This window comes from Pungitius pungitius, chromosome 7 (genome assembly GCF_949316345.1).
Source record: "Pungitius pungitius chromosome 7, fPunPun2.1, whole genome shotgun sequence".
NCBI lineage: Eukaryota > Metazoa > Chordata > Actinopteri > Perciformes > Gasterosteidae > Pungitius > Pungitius pungitius.
In genome coordinates, this window is record NC_084906.1 from 1,677,968 (window position 1) to 1,697,720 (window position 19,753).

Consider the following 19,753-nt stretch of genomic DNA (forward strand, 5'->3'; position numbering starts at 1 on the left):
GCCTCGAATAGCACAATGACAAATTGACTCCCGACCCCTGAACCTAGACGGCCCTCAGCAGTCAAGTGTTACCAAGTCTGTGTGTTGGGACAGGAAGAGCAGACAGGGGCTCAGGACATTAGATACATCTCACACGCCATGTGACATTTACGTAGGGGGCTCTACGGTTTCAGCAGAGAAAGTCAAAGGGCACATAATGGCCAGAGAGTTATAAATAGGAGGTCAACACTGCTCTAAACTGCAAAGGCCAAGGGCAAAAGTTTAGAGCTGAGCGCAATGCAAAGGAATGCAATTCACTGCCAACCCACATCCCCACAGCCGTACACTGTTTTAGGAATATGGAGAGTGGTGAGAAATGGCTGAAACGGACTGCATTCACTATGTGCTCTGGTACAATCCTTAATTAAAGCATAAAAAGAGCATTCACTAAGCATTGACTTGGTCATCAACAGCTAAAAAAGATGTGTGGCTACAGCCTGGCTACATTTGGTTGGATGCTTCCTTAAATGTCTGGATTATATGTATGAGATGGTTTCAACAGCTTTCAGACGATACTGTTTCAATGTGCAGTAGCGTCGTATTAGGACCAGCTTTCGACTCTTCCTCAGAAATCACGCACATTAAAACCATTTGAACATCTATAATACATGGCACCGAAATGTCAAAGAAACATTGATTCTCAGGCATCGTTGTGGAAAATAACACCAAATAGATTTTAAATCCACCATTCTTTCTGTTCCGGAGAGCTGAAAGAAATCCTGGGTTCCAGTTATAAATCTCCTGGTGACTTTAAAGTTGAAGGCAGTGGAAACAGCGCAAACCTGTCTGACCAGAGGAACACGTTGAAATGGCATTTTCAGAGTGTGTCTGGTTGAAACTAAATGATGATGTTGGGCATAATCAAGGGTTGCTACCAAATAGGATATCTGTGAGGAAATTTTACTATTAACATCTACATGACAAAAACGATCATATGTTCATTAAAATATATGGAAACACAGGGGAATTAAATATTATTTATTATTATTATATTTTTTTGGCCTGTATTAATTGACTGTATACAATGAATGAGGAAATATTGTTTGACAACAGAAAAGAGCCATCATTTAGTTATTAATTATGAGTTAATATTTAAGTCCTTTATCCATGCACTCTATACATTTAACAGTGTTAATATTTAGAAAATTCTCTACATGAATTGATCCATGTGAAAGGCGCAACAAAAGCATTAACGACCATTATGAGCTGCACTTAATGACTTGAACGCTTCAGATCGATGGAGTCACTGAGCTTCTCAGACAACCTTCTTGCAGCTGGGCCTGATCAAGCTGCTGGCTACGAGCCGCCAGAAGGTCTCTGGTGTCTGACATTCAAAGCTTTACAAAACTCACAGGTACGCTTTGAACGTGGGCCTCCAAAAAGTAAAAAAGGTTCAAACTGTGTTCCTTCTGGACCTAAAATAGACATACGGTCCGATGGCAGATTTGATACCGCCGGTGGGTGTAGAACATTTTCCGTTTATTATGCATCCCATCTGAAACCACTGGTTTATGAGTAGTCTATCCGTGCATGTCAGTTGCACGATTGAGTAAATGCAGTACAGCTTTACGTGCAGGGTACTATGGTCTCTACACAGTTGTAGGTCCAATCGTGTCTCTCGTTGATGGGCAGAATGTGTTGGCACACCTAGGAGACATAGCACACCAGATCTTTGTTAGTATCCTCAAAAAACGCTCATTTCATGCTATAACCGTATCACTTTTCTCCCTCCGTACCATTTTAGTCCTGGCTGGAACCTCGACTGCGAACACACTCATGCCTCTGCTGCTGCAGCAGTTCCTGCTCTGCTCATTGTTGACATGGACAGTCACTTTCTGGTTGGTCTGCAACACAAAGGGTTTTGGCTTATCCAAGCGAGCCAGGGTACAAAATCCAAAAGAGGTTGCAAAACCTGCAGGGGAGAATTCACGACTCGTGATTATGGACTAATCAGCCTTCTCAACACAAAATCACCATGCAGATAATGGCTAAAGCAGACATGGGCTGTATATATTTAAATGTATAATTATTTTTTAAATCATGCATAATAATTAATGAATGACCCTGAAGTTAAAAAAGTTAATTTAAGTTAAATTTGAATAAAAAACAGAAGACTGTGTTTCGTTAACATACAACTATAAATGAACAAACCGCCTTATGCTAATGTGAGAAAAAAAAACAGTCTGTCTGTACACAAACAAGCGTAGAGTGCGTGCATTGGATGTGTTGACGAGTACTGCTCCGCACTCATGAACCCTCAAAGCAGCCAATATCCCTGTAGAGGAATCATAAGGCCGTGGTTATGGGACCGCGAGTAGCTACAAAACAGAGGAGGAATTGACACTCTTGTGACAACCAGGGGAAATGTAAACATTTCCTGTGCTCAGTGGCTCCTTTGTATCAGCGGGTCATTCTTCCTGAGCAGCTCCTGTTGCTATGAGAATCTAAACGATGGTTGCATATCAATTACAAACACACCGTGTCAAGGGCCTTTGCAACAATACGCTGACGTCAGACAGATTCTTAAACGGGACAGTGTTGTTAAATGCAGAAAGTTTACCCCGACAATACACAAACACGCTGATTCTCTGTGCTTTGTGTAATACTGATTCAAATGAGTTAAATAATAATAATAATATCAGATTCCGTTCAGGTTCACTCCAGACTGTCATCCCTCTAGTGGCCAACGGGATAATTTTGTTTTCTGAACCGTTTGTCGTCTACCTTGTTAGCAATGAGCGAGGAGATCCTGTGTTCTCCCCGGTAGGTGTAGACAAAGATGTTGTCTTGTCCCCTCAGTGCTTTGGCCCCTGTCCTGGCGGTGATGGACTTCTGGAGGGCCTGGTTCTGAAGCTTGGGCCCTGCGTCCATACTGAGCGGCTGGATGGATGGCTGAGTGCCTTCACAGTGGACATTGATCTGGAATGGACAAGCCTAGGTCGAGGAGTTAATTCCGTTAGTTCCGTTAGAATTTGTGTGCGGTTTTAATAGCGTGGCCCTGTTTCTCTCTCTATGTGTGTATTACAACCGGTGCTTTTGCTCTGTGAGGATTTGGTTATCAAAGTCAAGTGAAAGAAACATGGCATTTAGACTTAATTCAGTAGCTACTTGTGCAGAGCGGCAAATCTTTTTTCTTATCAAAAGAAAAATAAAAGTGACTTGATGTCATGGCATCTTAAAACTAATATTTGTGATTCCATGTGGTTGTTTCAAGTGAAAGCAGAAGTGTAAACTTACGTCTACTAGCTCCAGCATTCGGTTGAAGCCCATGGCTTCCAGGATGACCCACAAGTCTGCAGGGTCTCCATCCTTCTCTGTGGCTTCCATCAGGTTGAGCTCCATGAAGCCCTGCCGTGTCAACTGGTTCTTCCTCATGTCAAAGTTCTCTGCACGCCCCAAACAAATGACATTCTTTTTTTTAAGACACATTTCACAAAAATGTAACACTAATAAATAGTGCCCTAATGACAACGATTACCTTTGCAGACAGCCCAGGCATCTTTGTCACATTTCTCTCCACTGGTCCTCAGCTCAAAGAAGTTGTACTCCTCCAGACTAAGCAAACCATTTCCATCCAGGTCTATCACCTCAAAGACGTCGGACAGCACCTCCCTGTGGCACACGAGGAGCAACGCACAGACATGAGATACAGACCCGCACCCGAGCACATGAATACTTTACACATTCAAAAACACCATTTTGAAACATTGTTAAACAGCTTAACGCTGGTAACAATTGATAATACTTCACTAAGTGTTGTGTTTTTTTTCCAACTGATAGCACAGATACATGTGTACGCAACAACGCAGAGCTGGAAACACACACAGACACACCTCAGCTCCCTGGTGAGGTCTAGTTCTCCAGAGTCAGTCCTGTAGACGAGCTCTACGGGTTTATTTGACAGGCTCTTTTTGCTCCTTTTCTTTAGTTTGCATCCACTCGTGAAGGGCAGCAGGTAGTAAGTCCCAGCGTGCAATTCTCCTTTCCAAACATATTTCTGGGGGGACAAAGATGGAGCAACGTCCTACCACAAGTGTCTCTTGGCATGTAGCACAATCGAGCTTCAACTTGATAGTTTCAGCTATGCAGCGACCGTTGGCCCAGGAGGTCAGTGGACATAGAAAACACTTTCATCAGGGGTCACGGTTTGAAAACTCCTAACTTGAGCATCAATGGGAATATTGAATATTGAATGAGCAAATTCTCAAGTGCGTGTAGATCTCTCAGCACAAACATCACGTACGTCTTTGTCCTTTGACTCAGTGAAACCCACTAACGTGGAGTCCTCCTTGGTTTCACCTGCTGCCACCACAAAGAGAGCCGTGTCCACCGTCATCCATGAAGAAGGCTTGTCTGAAAAAACACAAGATGCCAAGCTGCTGTAGAGGTTATTAAAAAACAGGTCGGTCATTTTGTGGACAAAAGAAACAAAAAACTACCATGCATGATCATTTGGACCTGCCTGATCAGGGTGGCAAGCAAACATGCAACCTTATGGCCGATGGGGTAGTCTTATGTGAGAGATGGTGTGTAGCATAAAACAGGGCCAGTACCGGGTCCGTGGCTGAGGCTGAGGGGTTGGATGGTGAGGTAGACGCTGGTTGTCTGGGGAACGTGGAGCTGGTACTGCAGAGAGCTGATACCGCCGTCTTCCTCCAAGAAGAAACAGCCCTTCATACAACTGTGATGCCACTCCTGGACAACGGATAACAACGACAGCGCCACCGCATCCGTTAGACGGATTTAGTTTGGCCAATAAAGCGAGAAAAGATTACGTTCTCAGCTTCATCAGATTTAGATCCGGCTGTCAAGCTCTTTGCATCGTTCAGACTGTATGTAATGATATTTTGTTATGTGCGATCTCTCTTTAGATCCTGACACAATCCCAACAAATGTCTGCTACAAAACTGCTTGACAACAGAATGCATTTATTCATTCAACAGAAAACAAAGCTAATTTGCAGTTTATTAGTTAGAGGGATTGATCGTGTGACAGGGAAAGTATATTTATTTGGGAATGAAAAGGAAGATTTAAATCACAGTCAATCCCAGCAGTGGGGAGGCTCACTTGGTGAACAGACGTTGCCGTTGTGATCATTACCGCTGCAACAATCTTTCTCATTAATACAGTGTGCGTGAGGTCCGCCGCATGTAAACGCTTGTTATACCCCTGCTGTTCCAGGGGGGGGCACAAGTGCCACACGGGCTTTTCTGCTGAAGGCTGAAGTCAATCTCCCTCTCAGACCTGATATGGCAAATTGGAGTCCATTTAACTTTGATAAATATAACCTTTTCATTCTCGGGCCTGCGGCCATTCAAAACTATCAAGAGGTACCTCTGGCGATATTTATGAACCCTTATATATCTCTCACTTTTTGCAATACTGTTGTTCCTTTGTCTGACGGCACAACTGAAATGAGGTAATAATTTGAAATTGAACAGGCACATTAAAAAAAAAAAGAAGAAGTTTTTCTTCCACTCATTGGAGACACATAAAATGAAAACACAGTTGGTGTGGGTACACAGTAAGAGGACACCGAGGACCGTGCAAGTCTACAATAGGCTATGTATCCTTTTAGTGGACAAATAAATCATCAAGTTAAACAAAGAAAGTACCATAAAGACGGAGCACGTCCAACTCATTTAGAGAAAAGCCATTTTCTCAAAGTATTTATCTTGGGCTGTGCGAGGCATAAAAGATCAAACCATAACACTTCGGTGGCTTGTTGGGACAATATTAAATGAGGTAAACTGCCATGGGCTCCCGTCAACTGCCTAAAGACATCAGAACGAATGCCCCCACAGAGAGAGGGTCAGCCTGCAGACTAATAAAGGTGCTGTCACCGGCTTCAGCCACAGTTTGATTGACTGCGACACAGAAGGGGCGAAGGATACCGACGCACACACACGCACACACACACGCGCGCGCGCAAACATCTTTTGAATGCACAATCTTTACATTTGAACTAACCTGTGCCTAAAAACAAAACCTGAGATGAAATATTGTTTACTTGTTACATTTGTATTCATGACAACAGATTTCACCCAAAAGGTGCGTGCATGCACGCACATTCACTCTCCCTCACTCACACACACACACACACACACACACCTCTACAAAAACAGCCTACTCCATCCGCCGACTCTCAATTATCTGCCTATGGCAATGCAGCAGCCAATACAGCGAGCAGAACGTCCCTCAGAGGTAATCTCTGGACACACATTCTTTTACCACTACGATGTCTGGCCCTTTCCAATCTCAACATGAGATGGAGCGCAGGGCTGTTATTTCTACTTATTTATTTATTTGTCATGCTGCAAAGCAAACCAGCCGCGGTTAAGCCAAAAAGTGTGAAAATAAAGAGTGTGGGATCAATACAGTGTATATCTTTCCACCCCGGGCTAAATTCTCCCATCAAAAGAACCATTGGTAACAGTGACTCTGGGAGAGTCCTTTGCTATCAGGGAGTCTCTCACTGGAGCCCACATACAAAGATTTACAGCTTTTGTCAGTGGAATGACAAACATAACATAGCTAGCATGTTGCGTATAGAATATAATAAGAATAAATTTTTAAAAAATCGCAAAATGAGTTAATACTATACAGTACAGTATTAAATTAAATTCTGGTTAAGTTATTACTTTGTTTATTATAAGAAAGTCTTCAAACGCGGACCTTCATGGGTGACTGACAAACGTGATTTCGGGAAATATCCATATTGTTTGTTATATATTTGACATTTCATTCCGTAGATGAATGATTAATCACAAAATGGTGATGAGATAAATTGCCGCTGTGGGGTCCTTATGACTGTGGTTACCTGGAGGCCTGAAGGCTCTGTTATTTTGCTGGCCCTCGTGCTGCTGGATGTCACAGTGATGGAGTTGGACAGGGATGAGCGTCTGCTGCGCGCAGAAGAAGGACGGGAGGATGATCTGCTGTCTGAGGCACACACACACACACACACACAAGCATAAAAAGTCACATCGCTAAGTGCTGGCACAAAAATCCATCCAAAGTTATTATAAATATATCACGTTGCTGCAGCAGAACAGATCGCCCAATTGACTGAGTGACAGATTAAGCACAGCCCTCCTCCCTTCGAACAGTAAACACACTTCTGAGAGAGAGAGATGAGGCAAACCACGCGATTGACAAAGTAATCAGTCTTCACAGAAGTTCGTTCCAAAGTTCAAGCGAAGATGGCTACTTTGCATTTGGGTTCTGAGAAAGTGTGTTCTTGAGCTCGACTACATTTTAATTAATTATGGAGGCATTTTAAATCACAAATGGCATAACAGAACCCTCTCGAATCCATTATCTCGCACAACTTCTCCCCTTGAACTCAAATTGAAGCCTGAAAACATCAATTCACTAATGAGGATCCATAACTATCCAGATGAGAAGTAATGTGAAAGGCTTACAAGCAAATTACCGCAGCAGAGAAATAAACAGACCGACTGGCATGGTATTTGTGATGGATCTATTTTGTATTGATGGCAGGATTTTAATCTAGAGGCTCAAACTGTAGCTGTTTTGTGGAAGTGGACAAAGAAGCACTGAAACATGGCCAAACAACAGCTTCAGTGTGAGTTCATAGCCAGGATTGTTTCTGAACTAGTAGTTGATAACCGCATGAACTCAACAAAACAGACCAATTATCAGAGAAGCACAGGGACCGTCCATCCATCTGTTCCACTGTTGGCCAAAATATGTTCGCCGAACAATGCTGATGTGTGATTGGTCCGTATCGCATCAATTATTTGTAAAACCATTAGCCAAAGTGACCCGTCTCAAGGTTTTCAACTTTAGGGGGGGAGGGAGTAGTCGGACGAACGGCCGACAGGGGGGTGGGGGGGTAGTAGTCTGTCCGCTGGTGCAAGCGCCACACATGGACATATTTACCCCCGATATAACGCAGGGGAAGACACGGCATCTTACAGTTAACCCATATTTCTCAGTGTAGCACTGGTATGCACTGACAAATTCACCAGCAAATGAGCAGTCAAAACTGTTTTTGAGCTCAAAGAATAACCCATTCAACGTGTGCAATCTCATTGCATCTCGTGTTAGAGCCTTGTTCAAACGTAGCAGGTATAAATCAATACCAGGGAGAGGCACCATAATGTGATAATCCCGACAACTATGTGCGAGCTCATTTGTTTTTGCAGTGGTGGTTGACTGGGCCCTCCTCTCGACCACCGTCTAATCCCTCATCATCTCCCCTGTGAGAAGTGGTGGAATCCTCCAAATCAATAACATGAACATGGACTGACCACCTAAATCAACCCCATCTATCTTCCCACAGTGAGCCTGTCTTCGGCTCGCTCATCCAGGATCTCTGTTCTTCTTATTCCTTCGAATGCAGCTTTTAAGGTGCAAAAAGAGGGCTTTTACATCCACCTACAACCGGCCCTTTTTTCCCCCACAGAAACACTGTTGATTCATCATTTACAGTTGCAGAGGGATGAAACTGGACGTGATGCCAGTCCTTGTTTGTTTAAGAAATGAAAACCTATTTTTTGGCAAGAGCGTCATCTCCAAAGGCACAGTTCAACGGCAGCATGTTTAATCCGCATAGATGGAGCTTTTGTCAATCTCTTAATGGCAGAAGTGATTACCCAAATCACAACGCTTTACAGTCTCCTCCCTGCAAACAAGCAGCCCTAATTGTGTGACCATTATGAGGAATGGACTGTCTTAATGAGGTGATTTGTCACGGGGAGAGTGAAAAATTGATCAATAACAGAGCTATTATTTATTCATCAAAATGAATCGGCGAGGCGTATTGAGGCAATACATGTCTATGGGTGTGTAACTATAAATTGGAATTTGTCACCAATTGCTGCTACTTTGTACCTGTAGATTGTGCCCTGCAAATTGCTATTACTTTTACGTGTAGTTATACATAACATATTAGCATTTCCATGCAAATAAAAAAACTGCTCAATATATTGTCTGGGTAATGCACACAGTACAGTAGAGCTTTCTGGAACAAAGTAACGTTGAGATGTCGTTTAAGGTTATAATGTTTGCCTTTTGCTTCTTCCTGTGACTTTGCCTGTTTTGCCATTGTAATGTTTTTAAATTAATTTTTAAATCAGGATTCTATGAGGGGGTTGGACTATGTAATAAAAATGTGCTGCAAAAAGAAATCCCATGCATGTCATACTTGCCTGATCCAATTCAGGCAGTCAATTTCAGGTTAGAGTATTATAACCCTGCGTGTTCTACCTTTCTTGAGTGCGGTGTCTGATTCTGCTTGGAGTGTTTCTGGAGTTTGAGGCACAGTCGCTGCCTCCTGTGCCGATGATGCCGATGACACTGAGCTCTTTGGAGGGCTATATGACCGACTGCCAAAGTTCTGTCGCTTCAGCTTGGCATTTGCCTCGAGCCTCTCCAGAGCAGCCGTCTCACACTGCTCTACTGTAGACACCAGCAATCTGCAGAACTGACAGCAAGAAGAGACCAGCAGTGAGAGAATGGTACATGAGGATGTTTTAAGGCAGGAGAGAGGGTCAAAGATGGTTTTCTCTTGGATGGAGGTAAAAATATGACAATTAATCAGACAATATTGGAGCAAATTTTAGTAGGTCACGGTGGTGTTTTCTTTTGCACTATTGAATTTTGTGTGCTGCTCAGCATTGTTGAGTCCCATTAAAAGGTTACGTAGTAACAATAAGAGTGAGTTCTAAAGTTCTAAAAGCTATTAAATATAACATTTGAATACAAGCTAAGATTAAATAAATGCATTTACACATTTGTATAGGCTTAGACACATCGCTTAGGCTTATAAGTGATAAGTCTTATCATTGCTGACAACAGCAGAGAGGTAACCACATCAGTCCCTCCAGTCCCTTCTTACTGATCCTAACTTACTTCTGCGTAGTCCAGCTTTCCGTCTTTGTTGACGTCAGCCAATGAAAAAATGGAGTTCACCTCTTCAGTCGTCATCTTCTCCCCTCTCTATAAGATACAACAGATGTTCTTTATTAGTAAAATGCCTCAACAAAGTAAGACTATTTTTAATTTGAGCATGAGCCGATCAGTGATTTTGATCAGTTTATGTTTAGTCAGTCTACATCTGCAACACAACATCAGAATGTACAGCTTCCCTCAATTTATTCACAACGTATTGAAAACCTTAAATCTTATAAATAAGCAGACGATTTGTTCTAGATATCCTATAAACAAAGTGTTTAAGGGTTACTCACCGTGGTAAGAGCCTTCTCCAGTTCACTGTGTGAGATGTAGCCATCGCTGTTCAAATCCATCTTTTTGAAGGCTCTCATTAGCTCTGTTTCGTCAGTTTTCTTCTCATTTTTAAGAATCTCACAGAAGTCATCAAAGTTCAGCTTGGATGTTCTTGAAGTCCAGTATTTATTGAGAGTTGCGTGGGCAGGATTTCTCCCAGCCAGCTGTAGAGCTTAATACGAAAAATGGGAAAGAACTATGAAATCACCAGTAGCAACAGCTGATGACAACCAACGACTGTAGCTGAAGGACCTCTTTTTTCTGTGTAAAATACATTTACATTATTTAAAAATGACAATTTCCCACACAGCAGATTTCCCACTTTTCTTATAACAAAATGTAACCCTCAAATGCCCATTTGGTTTCCCCCTATAGTAAATTCAAAAGTTTGGCTAAACTCATCTTATTGCACATTATTACAGAGAATATAACACATATCCCGTAACATATTGTTCCAACTCTTCATCACTATAGAGTTTAGAGGCCAAATACAGCTTTATGTTTAAATGTTGTAAAACGACCAAACCTTCAGTCGTTAAAAGTAAAATGGCCATCTCCGTGTAACATCCTCATAACTCCTAGAGTGTGTACATGTGTTACCAGATGACACAATTATGCCATGTTAACATGTCAAGCATATAACTCACTACAGGTTGTAGGAATAGCATTAGAATGAAATCTATCAATCTGTCGTGACACATACATGCGGTTTACTGGGTTAACAGCTGTATAACAAGCAAGCAGTGTTTATTAAAATTAACGTTAGTGAGATAAAATGAGCTTACCACGACATAGCTGCTGTTTCGAAGCAATATTTGTCAAACTAGATTTGAACAGAGACAGATATGCGGCTCTACAGTGCATATAAAACGCCTCGTCTTCATCAGAAGGACGAGGTGACTCTTGAAAAGACATTTTAGGAGTGCGAGACGGACGTGGTTATCGTTAGCTAACCGTTAATTATTCTAATAGCTAACATTAGCTAATTTAGCACTCCTCCGCTTATAAACGCTGACGACAGCCAAATATGGCAGCTAACTGCTTTTATTTGTACTTTTTCACCACACGGTAGCAATTGCTTAATAGCATTTAATAATAATGATATAGAACCAGCTTCGGGTTAGCATGGACAATCTCCAAACACCGTTGCTACCTCGCCTTCTGTTGCTAGGTAAACAAAAACTCACAAGTGTTCAACAAAAACGCCACGGAAGAAACAACGTCAATTCCTCCCGTTCCTGCAAAAAATAAAAAAAAATGCCGAATTAAGTGATTGGAAGACGTAACAAAAATAACAAAAGTCTTTAAACTATATACACGGATGTATTTTTTATTCAAACAGTTTGTTTCGTTGTACCAGTTGTCTTTCCATTACTGCGACATGCGGAACCATAAACAGGAACACGTATGTTTTACTCCTACTGTTTGAATGTAGCAAAAGCACCAGATTAATCAAGATTCGCTAAAACCATCTTAAAACATGTATTTTGTATTATATGGTCGCATGAATTACCAGGTAAATGATAATACTTTCTGCGTGTCATCAATAGAGGCTTCCCTGTCAAAGATTTGAATCACAGTATGTAACACAGCATTCGCCTAGTTGCCTAACCTTCAATATGGCTGATACATTAACCGATATAGAAAACAGGGTTTTATTGCAAATCGTCATTGTAAATCACTGTTTGTGACAGAGAAAAAACATGCAAAATTGTATTTTGTTCCATAATTTGGATTGCTGCTTCTGTAAGTTCAAACACAACATTCCTTTGGTATTGGAGTTGTTTGATAAATAAGGCTTTTATTAGCTCATTTAAATGTTATGTTATACAGCTCAAGTCCAGTTTAGATTGAAAAAAACAAGAATGAATTAGGTTGAACCGAAATACTGCAATTAATTGACACTGTTTTTTAATTCATGTTTTTTTTAGAAGAAGAATGAGAAGAGACGTATGGACATTAGCAATGACTTAACGTCTTTACTGACTACACATGTGAACATATTCAACAGCTAAAAAAAGATATGTAGCTGTGAAGCAGAATTACTGTAAGATGGGTTCTCAATCATCGTTTTCTGACTCAATGATTATTTAGAAAAACCATGGATTTAACATAATTTGATGGTCCTGTCTTTTCCCCATCAAACCCGTTTGCTGTTAAAATTATTGTTTTGTATTCAATACACAAGCTCCATTCTCTGTCCACGTTTGGACATAACCTGTATATATTCTGCAAGTGCATTGTGGATTACAGAGGTGGGGTGGTTGTCCGCCCTGAAAGGGACATTCTTTAGGACTTTGAACAAGGACTTTTCATTTAAGCCTCAAATAAAGAAATGACCAAGCAGTAGCAACTTATATATATATGCAAATGTACTTGAGATTGTGCTATTAGGGATGTGCTGCCCATATGTTAAAACAGTTTTTCATTTATGAGTTATATTGTAGGCAGCAAACAATTGTTTTTACTGATTTTATGAGATAATAAGTAGAGCATCGAGTTGAAGAGTTACAGAGAACTCCTTTTGACGAGATGCTATATTTCAATTGCCACACTTTCCTGATGCTCATGGTGACATATCAGAATTTAATGACAGGAGACACCGAATGAAGGAGATCCATCACTGGCCAAATTATCGGTGATTTACACAGCACTAAAAATAGTTGTATAAGAATCACTTAACACAAGAACCATTTCCTTAGTCGAGGCAGGCAGTTGGTGTCTGGCACATCGATCAAGACCAGCATTAGTTTTTAATGTTATAGTGCTTTCACTAATAAGTTACATGAGCTCAATTTACAGTACATTCATAATCCTCACTTGGTTATGTCATATTAGGGTCATTTGGGGATAAGCAGTGTTTTCATTTATTGTTCATATTTAAATAAGTTGATGAATAGTGAAACCTGCACACCAATGAAATACAAGTAAACAATAAAGCACAGCAAAAACAGACATATATAATGAGATGCATTATTAAGAATGATCATTTTTTAGTTGTTTATGAAGAGCAATGCTTTAGTTTTAAACAATTTTTCAGGATAGACAGAATGCTCATTCACGCTCCAGTCAATGTCAGTGGTTGTGTGTAGTCTTTATAGAGATATATTTTAGTTTTTTAATCATAGAGCCAATTATATATTTCAGATACAGACTCCACTGTCATAATTACAATACCAACCGGTTTCAGTCATCGTTCCAACGGGCTGACACTCCCTTCACTTTGACCAGACTGCACTCCCTCACAACCAAACTGGAGCAGTCAGATGCATCCATCAAGAACAGGGAAGAGCTGGAAATATTTCAGTGCAAGACTTTTTCTTTGGTCTTAAATCTTTACAATAGGCGGAAATGTCTCTGTCTCCATCACATCTTCAGATTGAGAGATGGTGGTGTTTTATCACACACCGAATTTTCCCATCTGACATGACTTTTCCATTCTCAATACAGCTGTGGTTTCTTTTTCATCCATTTCCAGCTGTCCTTTTCCGTATCCCGGACTTAAAACCGATAGACAATTGTGACTTAATTCAGTTTGTAGACGCACTTCTACTTCATTAAGAGGCGCAGCTTTTTTAGCCTTTACGGCACTCTTTTCAGCGGTCTCGGGAAACACACCGACCAATCACATGCGCGTTAAACCATACCACGTGATGCTACTCAGCAAATCATAGATCCGTTCGCTGGGCACCGCGGTTCGACTAAGATGGAAACACAGAGGGACGCGTCAGGGCGAAAGACGGAGAGGTTATTATACATTGAATCCAGTACAATTTGAAAACTGAAAATACATTTTTATATGAGATATAATTCAATTTAACCTTCTTTAATTGACAGTCAGTTGTTGACTTTAAAGAGATGTTAATACAACTTCAATTTTTATGTTAGAAAATCCTCCCTCATTGGTTCTTCCAGACCTTTGCATGATGAAAGTGGACACTGTTGAATATGAGTTGAATACCCCTGTTTGAGGGGGTTGTGTGGTTTTCCGTTCATCTGATTGCTCCTGTATGTTTAATTAGTCAGCAGATGGCAGCAGTGAACAAGGACGTTCCCTCACGGGACGTGAGCTAAAAGAGAAATAGAGACCTCAGGGAGTACAATGTTGAATTTGACAGAAAAACTGATCTCAAATGAGCTGCATTTTTCCCCTTACTCAACTGGATGTAAAGATACATAACTAATTGTGATTTTTGTTCTGTTTGCTTTCATTTACGGCATCAAACAGAAGGCACAGCATGTGCACGAGGCGCTCTATTTGTTCCCACTTTTAAAACACTGTTGGCGTTTGTGTGATTTTAGCACCCAGGGTAGTGATCTTTGAAAGAGGATTTAACACACCGAGCATCACAGTCTAGGTAATGTATCTGGTGATAAACCTAACACAGTGTTAGAGTAAACAATCTTGTATTGTTTTATATTGATATGCTGTTAGGTTTCTACATCATAGAGGTACACACGCCCACTTCACATTACCAGAATTTCATAGCACTGTTCACTTAGAGACTTAACGTGCTAAGCAGAGCTGAGAGTCGATCAATATCTCAAGAGTGACTGAAAAATAACGCGGACACATGTGCTTGGTAAAATTGATTCCACATTTCTACACTTATCCGCAAATTTCTAATTATTTTTAAACTGTCGGACAACATGGAAGGTTCAAAAGTTTGAGAGCTTCATAGGGGAATGTCCTCCTGAAGTAATGTGGAGTGTAAAAGGCTTTTATCCCTACGTTTGCTTGAATCACTAATGGTTTATTCACATTATCTTACAATGGCAGCCTTCAAAAATCAAGTGAACATTTCCATAGCCCTTTAAAGAGCTGTAGACAACATCTTTGTCCCAATTGTTTGCTTGAATCTAGTCACAAGGTAGTTTCATTCCCAAGGACTTCCCCATCTGCTAAAACCTTCACTATTTGATTTTGGTCTTGCCTATTTAACATGAACAGCATCAATGAATACTTGTTTGTTGTACAGACAATCGTGCGCTCTGCGACCTTTGCAGAAAAACAACATTTTTTTATGGTTACACAAACAAGTCAATGAGTGGATCTCCTACGGATTGAATTAATTTGATTATTTTAGGCACATATTATGCCTACAGCAGAGCGATTCTTGTGATCCAATCGTACAATGGGGACTTGTAGAAAATGAATAGGGGGTATTGTCGGAAGGAAAGCTTGTTTTCCGATAAGGTTGTCAGAAATTATTTTAATTAGTTCTAGGGAGGGAGCGGAACATACATGATGCATTGTGGATCCACACCCCAGGAATGTCACATTTTTGTCACATGGTGGATCTGTGAAATTTATCAGTTTTGCATCAGTCTCCTTCCAACAACAGACTTCACAATGTCAGGCCAGATAGATGTAGGAGACAATCGGCCCCCTTTGTGCATTGAGACACACATTTTAAGTAAACAAACTGTTATTCAAAGCTGCTAAAGAGTTCTGGCCTACAGCCTCTGGGAGCGTGAAATGCAGACGGATGATGTCGATGGTATCTTAAAGCATGATCCTGCTCCAGTGTAAAATGTTTGTTTAGATTCACTGCCATGGCCTTCGGGTTCTGGGTTCAAGTGCTGAACACAAGGGAGGGAAGTGTAGTGTAAGATGCTCTCCTGCAAAAAGGGCTTCATGAGGACAGAGGATTAATGGCTGATGGTTCTTGTATCAACGGAACCCGTCCTTTCATCCATTCTGTGTTGGAGCACAATTCCATCAATCACCCCTAAAGGTCTATACAGAGCAACATTGAAGCCCGTTTTAGATACTGGAATATGATTTAAACTCCTCTTCACCTGAGTTATGTAAACTGCACTGGTTTGCAGCACCGGTTTGTCTCCCTTAGAATCAAGACCACGAGCGGGCTGCTGGGACCCTTATATATTGTCTGAACTTGGTAGTGGTAAAAAAACACGTTCCATGGCAGCTACTACCCACCAGGAAGAGCCCTTTCTGCATGTTCGGACCCTCTCCCCCTCTCTTAGGTGCCAAGCCCCCACACCCCTGCACCTCCGACCCCGGCAGCTGAGTAAATCCATGAGGACATTTAAACCTTGAAGGTCAACCCTCCAGTCTTGCTTCCCTTTCGATGCCTTTCTTCCCCCGTCACACTCTGACCCCCCGACCCCCTTCTCCGTCTTATAGTGTGATAGTCGTTTAGAGCGGGTGAGAGCGCAGGGTGAAGAAGCGCTTACGACCCCCTTTTGAGCTTAACAAAAGTTTCAGTAAGCAATCTAAAGAAGTCTCTCTCTCGTTGAGCAATCAGGCTGGCGTCGGGCATAAATCCTCCGGGTGTAGTCGCGTCATTACGAATACCCGCAGCACCTGTATGTGCTGATGACTACAAAATTGAAAAAGAAAAGACCCTAATAATTCTGAGGCAAGTTTCCCTCGGCTGTGGGTATTGATTATTTGTGTGTGGTGAGAGATTTGGAAAATTCAATTAAAGGAGTTGTGCAAAGGATTCATAAATTCAGCTCCTCCGACCCGTGTCGAGACGTGGTTATGTTCGGAATCAATGCTGAGCCTCACAATATATTTTCTTAGGAACATAAAAATAAATAACATTTAAACAGTTCTGCTTACTGCAGAAACAAATTTTATTCCCTTTCAAAGCTTTTAAGCAAAAGTCAAGGCCTGACCGGTGCACATCTTTAGGGTCCTAACATATTTTTATTGCAGTTTTCCCATAAGAAAATCCAATATAATATGAATTTTGATATGACAAAATGAGAAGAAAGGGGACGGCTCAGCAGTGTAAAAATTGATCATCCCGCAGAACGGGTCGCGTTGGGTAAGATTTGTACGTGGCCAGTAATGGGCTGTATTAAAAAGAAGATTCCCTTAAGAAGTCATAAAAGCGACGTGGCTGTGTGTTGCGGGCCGCTCCCAGACGCTGACACATCAATCCTAGCGGGCCTCACGGGCCGATGCCCCCCCCCCCCGCCCACCGGGGGAGGGTTTATGCTTTCTGATGGAACACACGGTTAACATTAAAGGGGGGAGTTGTATATTAGGCACACAATGCAATCTTTGCAGGCGGGATTTCTGGGTGACTTTTCGGTGCAAAACCTATTCTTGCATCTTTCATTGAAATATTAACATAGCAAACAAACAAAGTGCTTGTTTTTTTAACCAAATAATGGTGAAATGAAAATACCGATTAGCTTTATCAAAGAATGTGATTTTAGGACTCTTTTTTTTGTCCCTCCAGTTGCCCTTCTGCTTCTCACATCATTTATCTAAAAATAATAATTGGGTTTATCCTTTTTAGGAATTGGCGAGACGGGTGGCCCCTTACACATTTTCTGTTTAAAGCCTGACCCAAAATGAATTCCCATGCATCTCGGTATATGCAAAATATGCCTTTACCCTCGTCTTCATGAACAGTGTGATAAAGTGTTGGCAGTGACTGGTGTGTGTGTGTGTGTGTGTGTCATGTTTTCCTATTCCGTATTCCCCCGGTTTTTTTTTTGCTAGCGAGGTATTTGGGCTGTTGACAGCTAATGGAATTGCTCTTCACCTCTCATGCTTGTGATCCCACGGAGATCAGGCCTGGGAAACCAACGTGGGACCCGCGTCTGTCAGCCGAGGGGCTGAGATGTCTCAGAAGCCGTCATACATCTGCGAAGAGAGGCGTCTGGAAGCGGCGAGAGCCGATCCTCCGGCACGTTCGAGCCCGTCTGCCCCCCCCCCGCCGCCGCGGCGTGGCAGCTGACGAATGTTGACTCTACGTTAACCACGACGCTGCGACGCTGTGCAAACAATGTTCTTTCAGATGGCAACACACCCCCCCCCCCTCTCTATGGCTCAAACTATGCAATCCTCCCCACCTTTGCGGTTTACCACCTTTGAAAAGTAAAGGTGAGGGCGGGGAGGGGAGCGAGGGGGGGGGGGGGAACAGTAGTCTCTTTATTTGGCAGTGCCTGGGAAGGCCGAGGCCTCTCGCTGCCCGCGTCGACCTAAGCAACAGCTGGTGCTCGCAGCAACATTTCCTATTTCTGCCCAAGGTGGATCGTGTAACTCTCACTTTATCACCCTTGGAGGCCACGTGAAGGACAAAGCTAAAGCGCTCATAAACAAAACTAATGTTTTGATACTGCCCCCCGTCCCCCCCCCCCCCCCCGTCCCCAGAGGAGATGGGCAGCTTGCTGCTTTTTAATGCCCCTTTCCCTCCAACGATGCATCACAAATGATCTCTCCTCCTCAGTTTGAGGTCAGAAGCCGTTCATTTTCTCACCTGTCGTCATGGGTGTCAGTGATGTGGGGTCCCGCAGGGAGGTTTTTTTTTTTTTTTTTTTCTTCGCAGCACCAAGTTTTAGCTGCGAGGGTAAAAGTCACGACTCCCCGCGGGGCAGAAAGCGGCGACGCGCGTCCTCCTCGGGCAGAGACGAGGTGGCGCCGGGAGACTCGCTTTCACTGGGACTTGACAATGGAAAAGGTGGAATTGGAAATGTTATCATCAGGCTGAGGTTGCTGAATGAGACACTTTTACATGCGGGTCTTCAATTTCAAACCCAATCTGTCTCATAACGGTTGCAACAGAGCGGTGTTGACGCACGGCTGATGAGACAGCTGTGCTTCAATGAGTATTATATTATGTAGCTTTAATAGTTCTGTTGCAGCGCGTTACCTTCGAGTGTCTGCTTTATACACGGCTTATACATGGGTCGTTTGTAATGTATGGATAATCATTTTCATAGTTCACAATTGTGAAAAATAAAAATAGAAGTTTCAAAAAGCGCTCTTCAAATTTCCATTTCCATAAAAAAAAAAAAAAACATATTTCAAAAACATTTCAATGACCAAAATGTACAAATAGGCAGAAAAACATTTCAACGCTTTTTACTAAATACTTAAATGATTTACCCCAAATTGTTTATCTGCAGCTTTTGATTGTATCAAATAATCTTCCTTTTGCAGATGAGTTTCTCGGTTGTTGTTGAAATGTAATTTTCATCTTAATGAGGGAGACCAGAAGTCTCCCTCATTTTGAATGCATTGATTTGATCCAGGTATATTAGTCATTTAGCTAATAACTTACTAGTAATAGTATTGATTTTCTTTGCCCCTTTTCACAGAGGTTGGAGGTGAGTTCCCATTTTCCTCACATCTTCCTAAATGAACTGGCATGACTTATATACAAACACACGTAGTACAAGGGCATGCCAACACATTTGCAACACCTGTAATTGCCCCCCCCCTCCCCCCGGCGTTCATGTCCTGTTGTAGTAACAGTTAACTGAGATCTTGGGCTCCTATTTGTCCCCGGGTCTCATTATTGGCAACTGGCCTGGAGCCTCGGATGCACAGGCCGCCCTCACCGACCCGATAACATTTATAGTTGTAATGGATTTTTTTTATGCCCGTCATTAACTCGCTCAGAGATTGGAGAAAGAAATTGCTTGTACCTTTTTTTTTTTCTGTGGTATTTCAACTTTATGGCATTATGTT

General features: G+C 41.9%; 1 protein-coding gene across 1 annotated transcript; it reads right to left on the bottom strand.

Annotated features, from left to right (window-relative positions):
* Positions 1–1,011: 1,011 nt before the first annotated feature.
* efcab7 (EF-hand calcium binding domain 7) lies at positions 1,012–11,479 on the bottom strand. Its single transcript, XM_037470441.2, has 13 exons — positions 11,079–11,479; positions 10,254–10,465; positions 9,919–10,005; positions 9,274–9,490; positions 6,860–6,981; positions 4,593–4,734; positions 4,283–4,392; positions 3,873–4,036; positions 3,518–3,651; positions 3,277–3,425; positions 2,764–2,973; positions 1,776–1,883; positions 1,012–1,686 (listed from the first exon to the last, which is right to left on the bottom strand). Exons 1-13 carry the CDS (start codon positions 11,206–11,208, stop codon positions 1,606–1,608), a joined length of 1,866 nt encoding a protein of 621 aa, XP_037326338.2. The 5' UTR covers positions 11,209–11,479; the 3' UTR covers positions 1,012–1,605.
* Between the last annotated feature and the right edge of the window lie 8,274 nt (positions 11,480–19,753).

Bases quoted from the DNA above. Each gene is read 5' to 3' on its own strand.
- efcab7 (XM_037470441.2), bottom strand. From the start codon at position 11,208: ATGTCTTTTCAAGAGTCACCTCGTCCTTCTGATGAAGACGAGGCGTTT. The intron at 10,466-11,078 runs GTAAGCTCATTT...TTTCGTATTAAG, and splicing joins GAAACAGCAGCTATGTCGTG to CTCTACAGCTGGCTGGGAGA. The intron at 10,006-10,253 runs GTGAGTAACCCT...TGTATCTTATAG, and splicing joins TGGAGAAGGCTCTTACCACG to AGAGGGGAGAAGATGACGAC.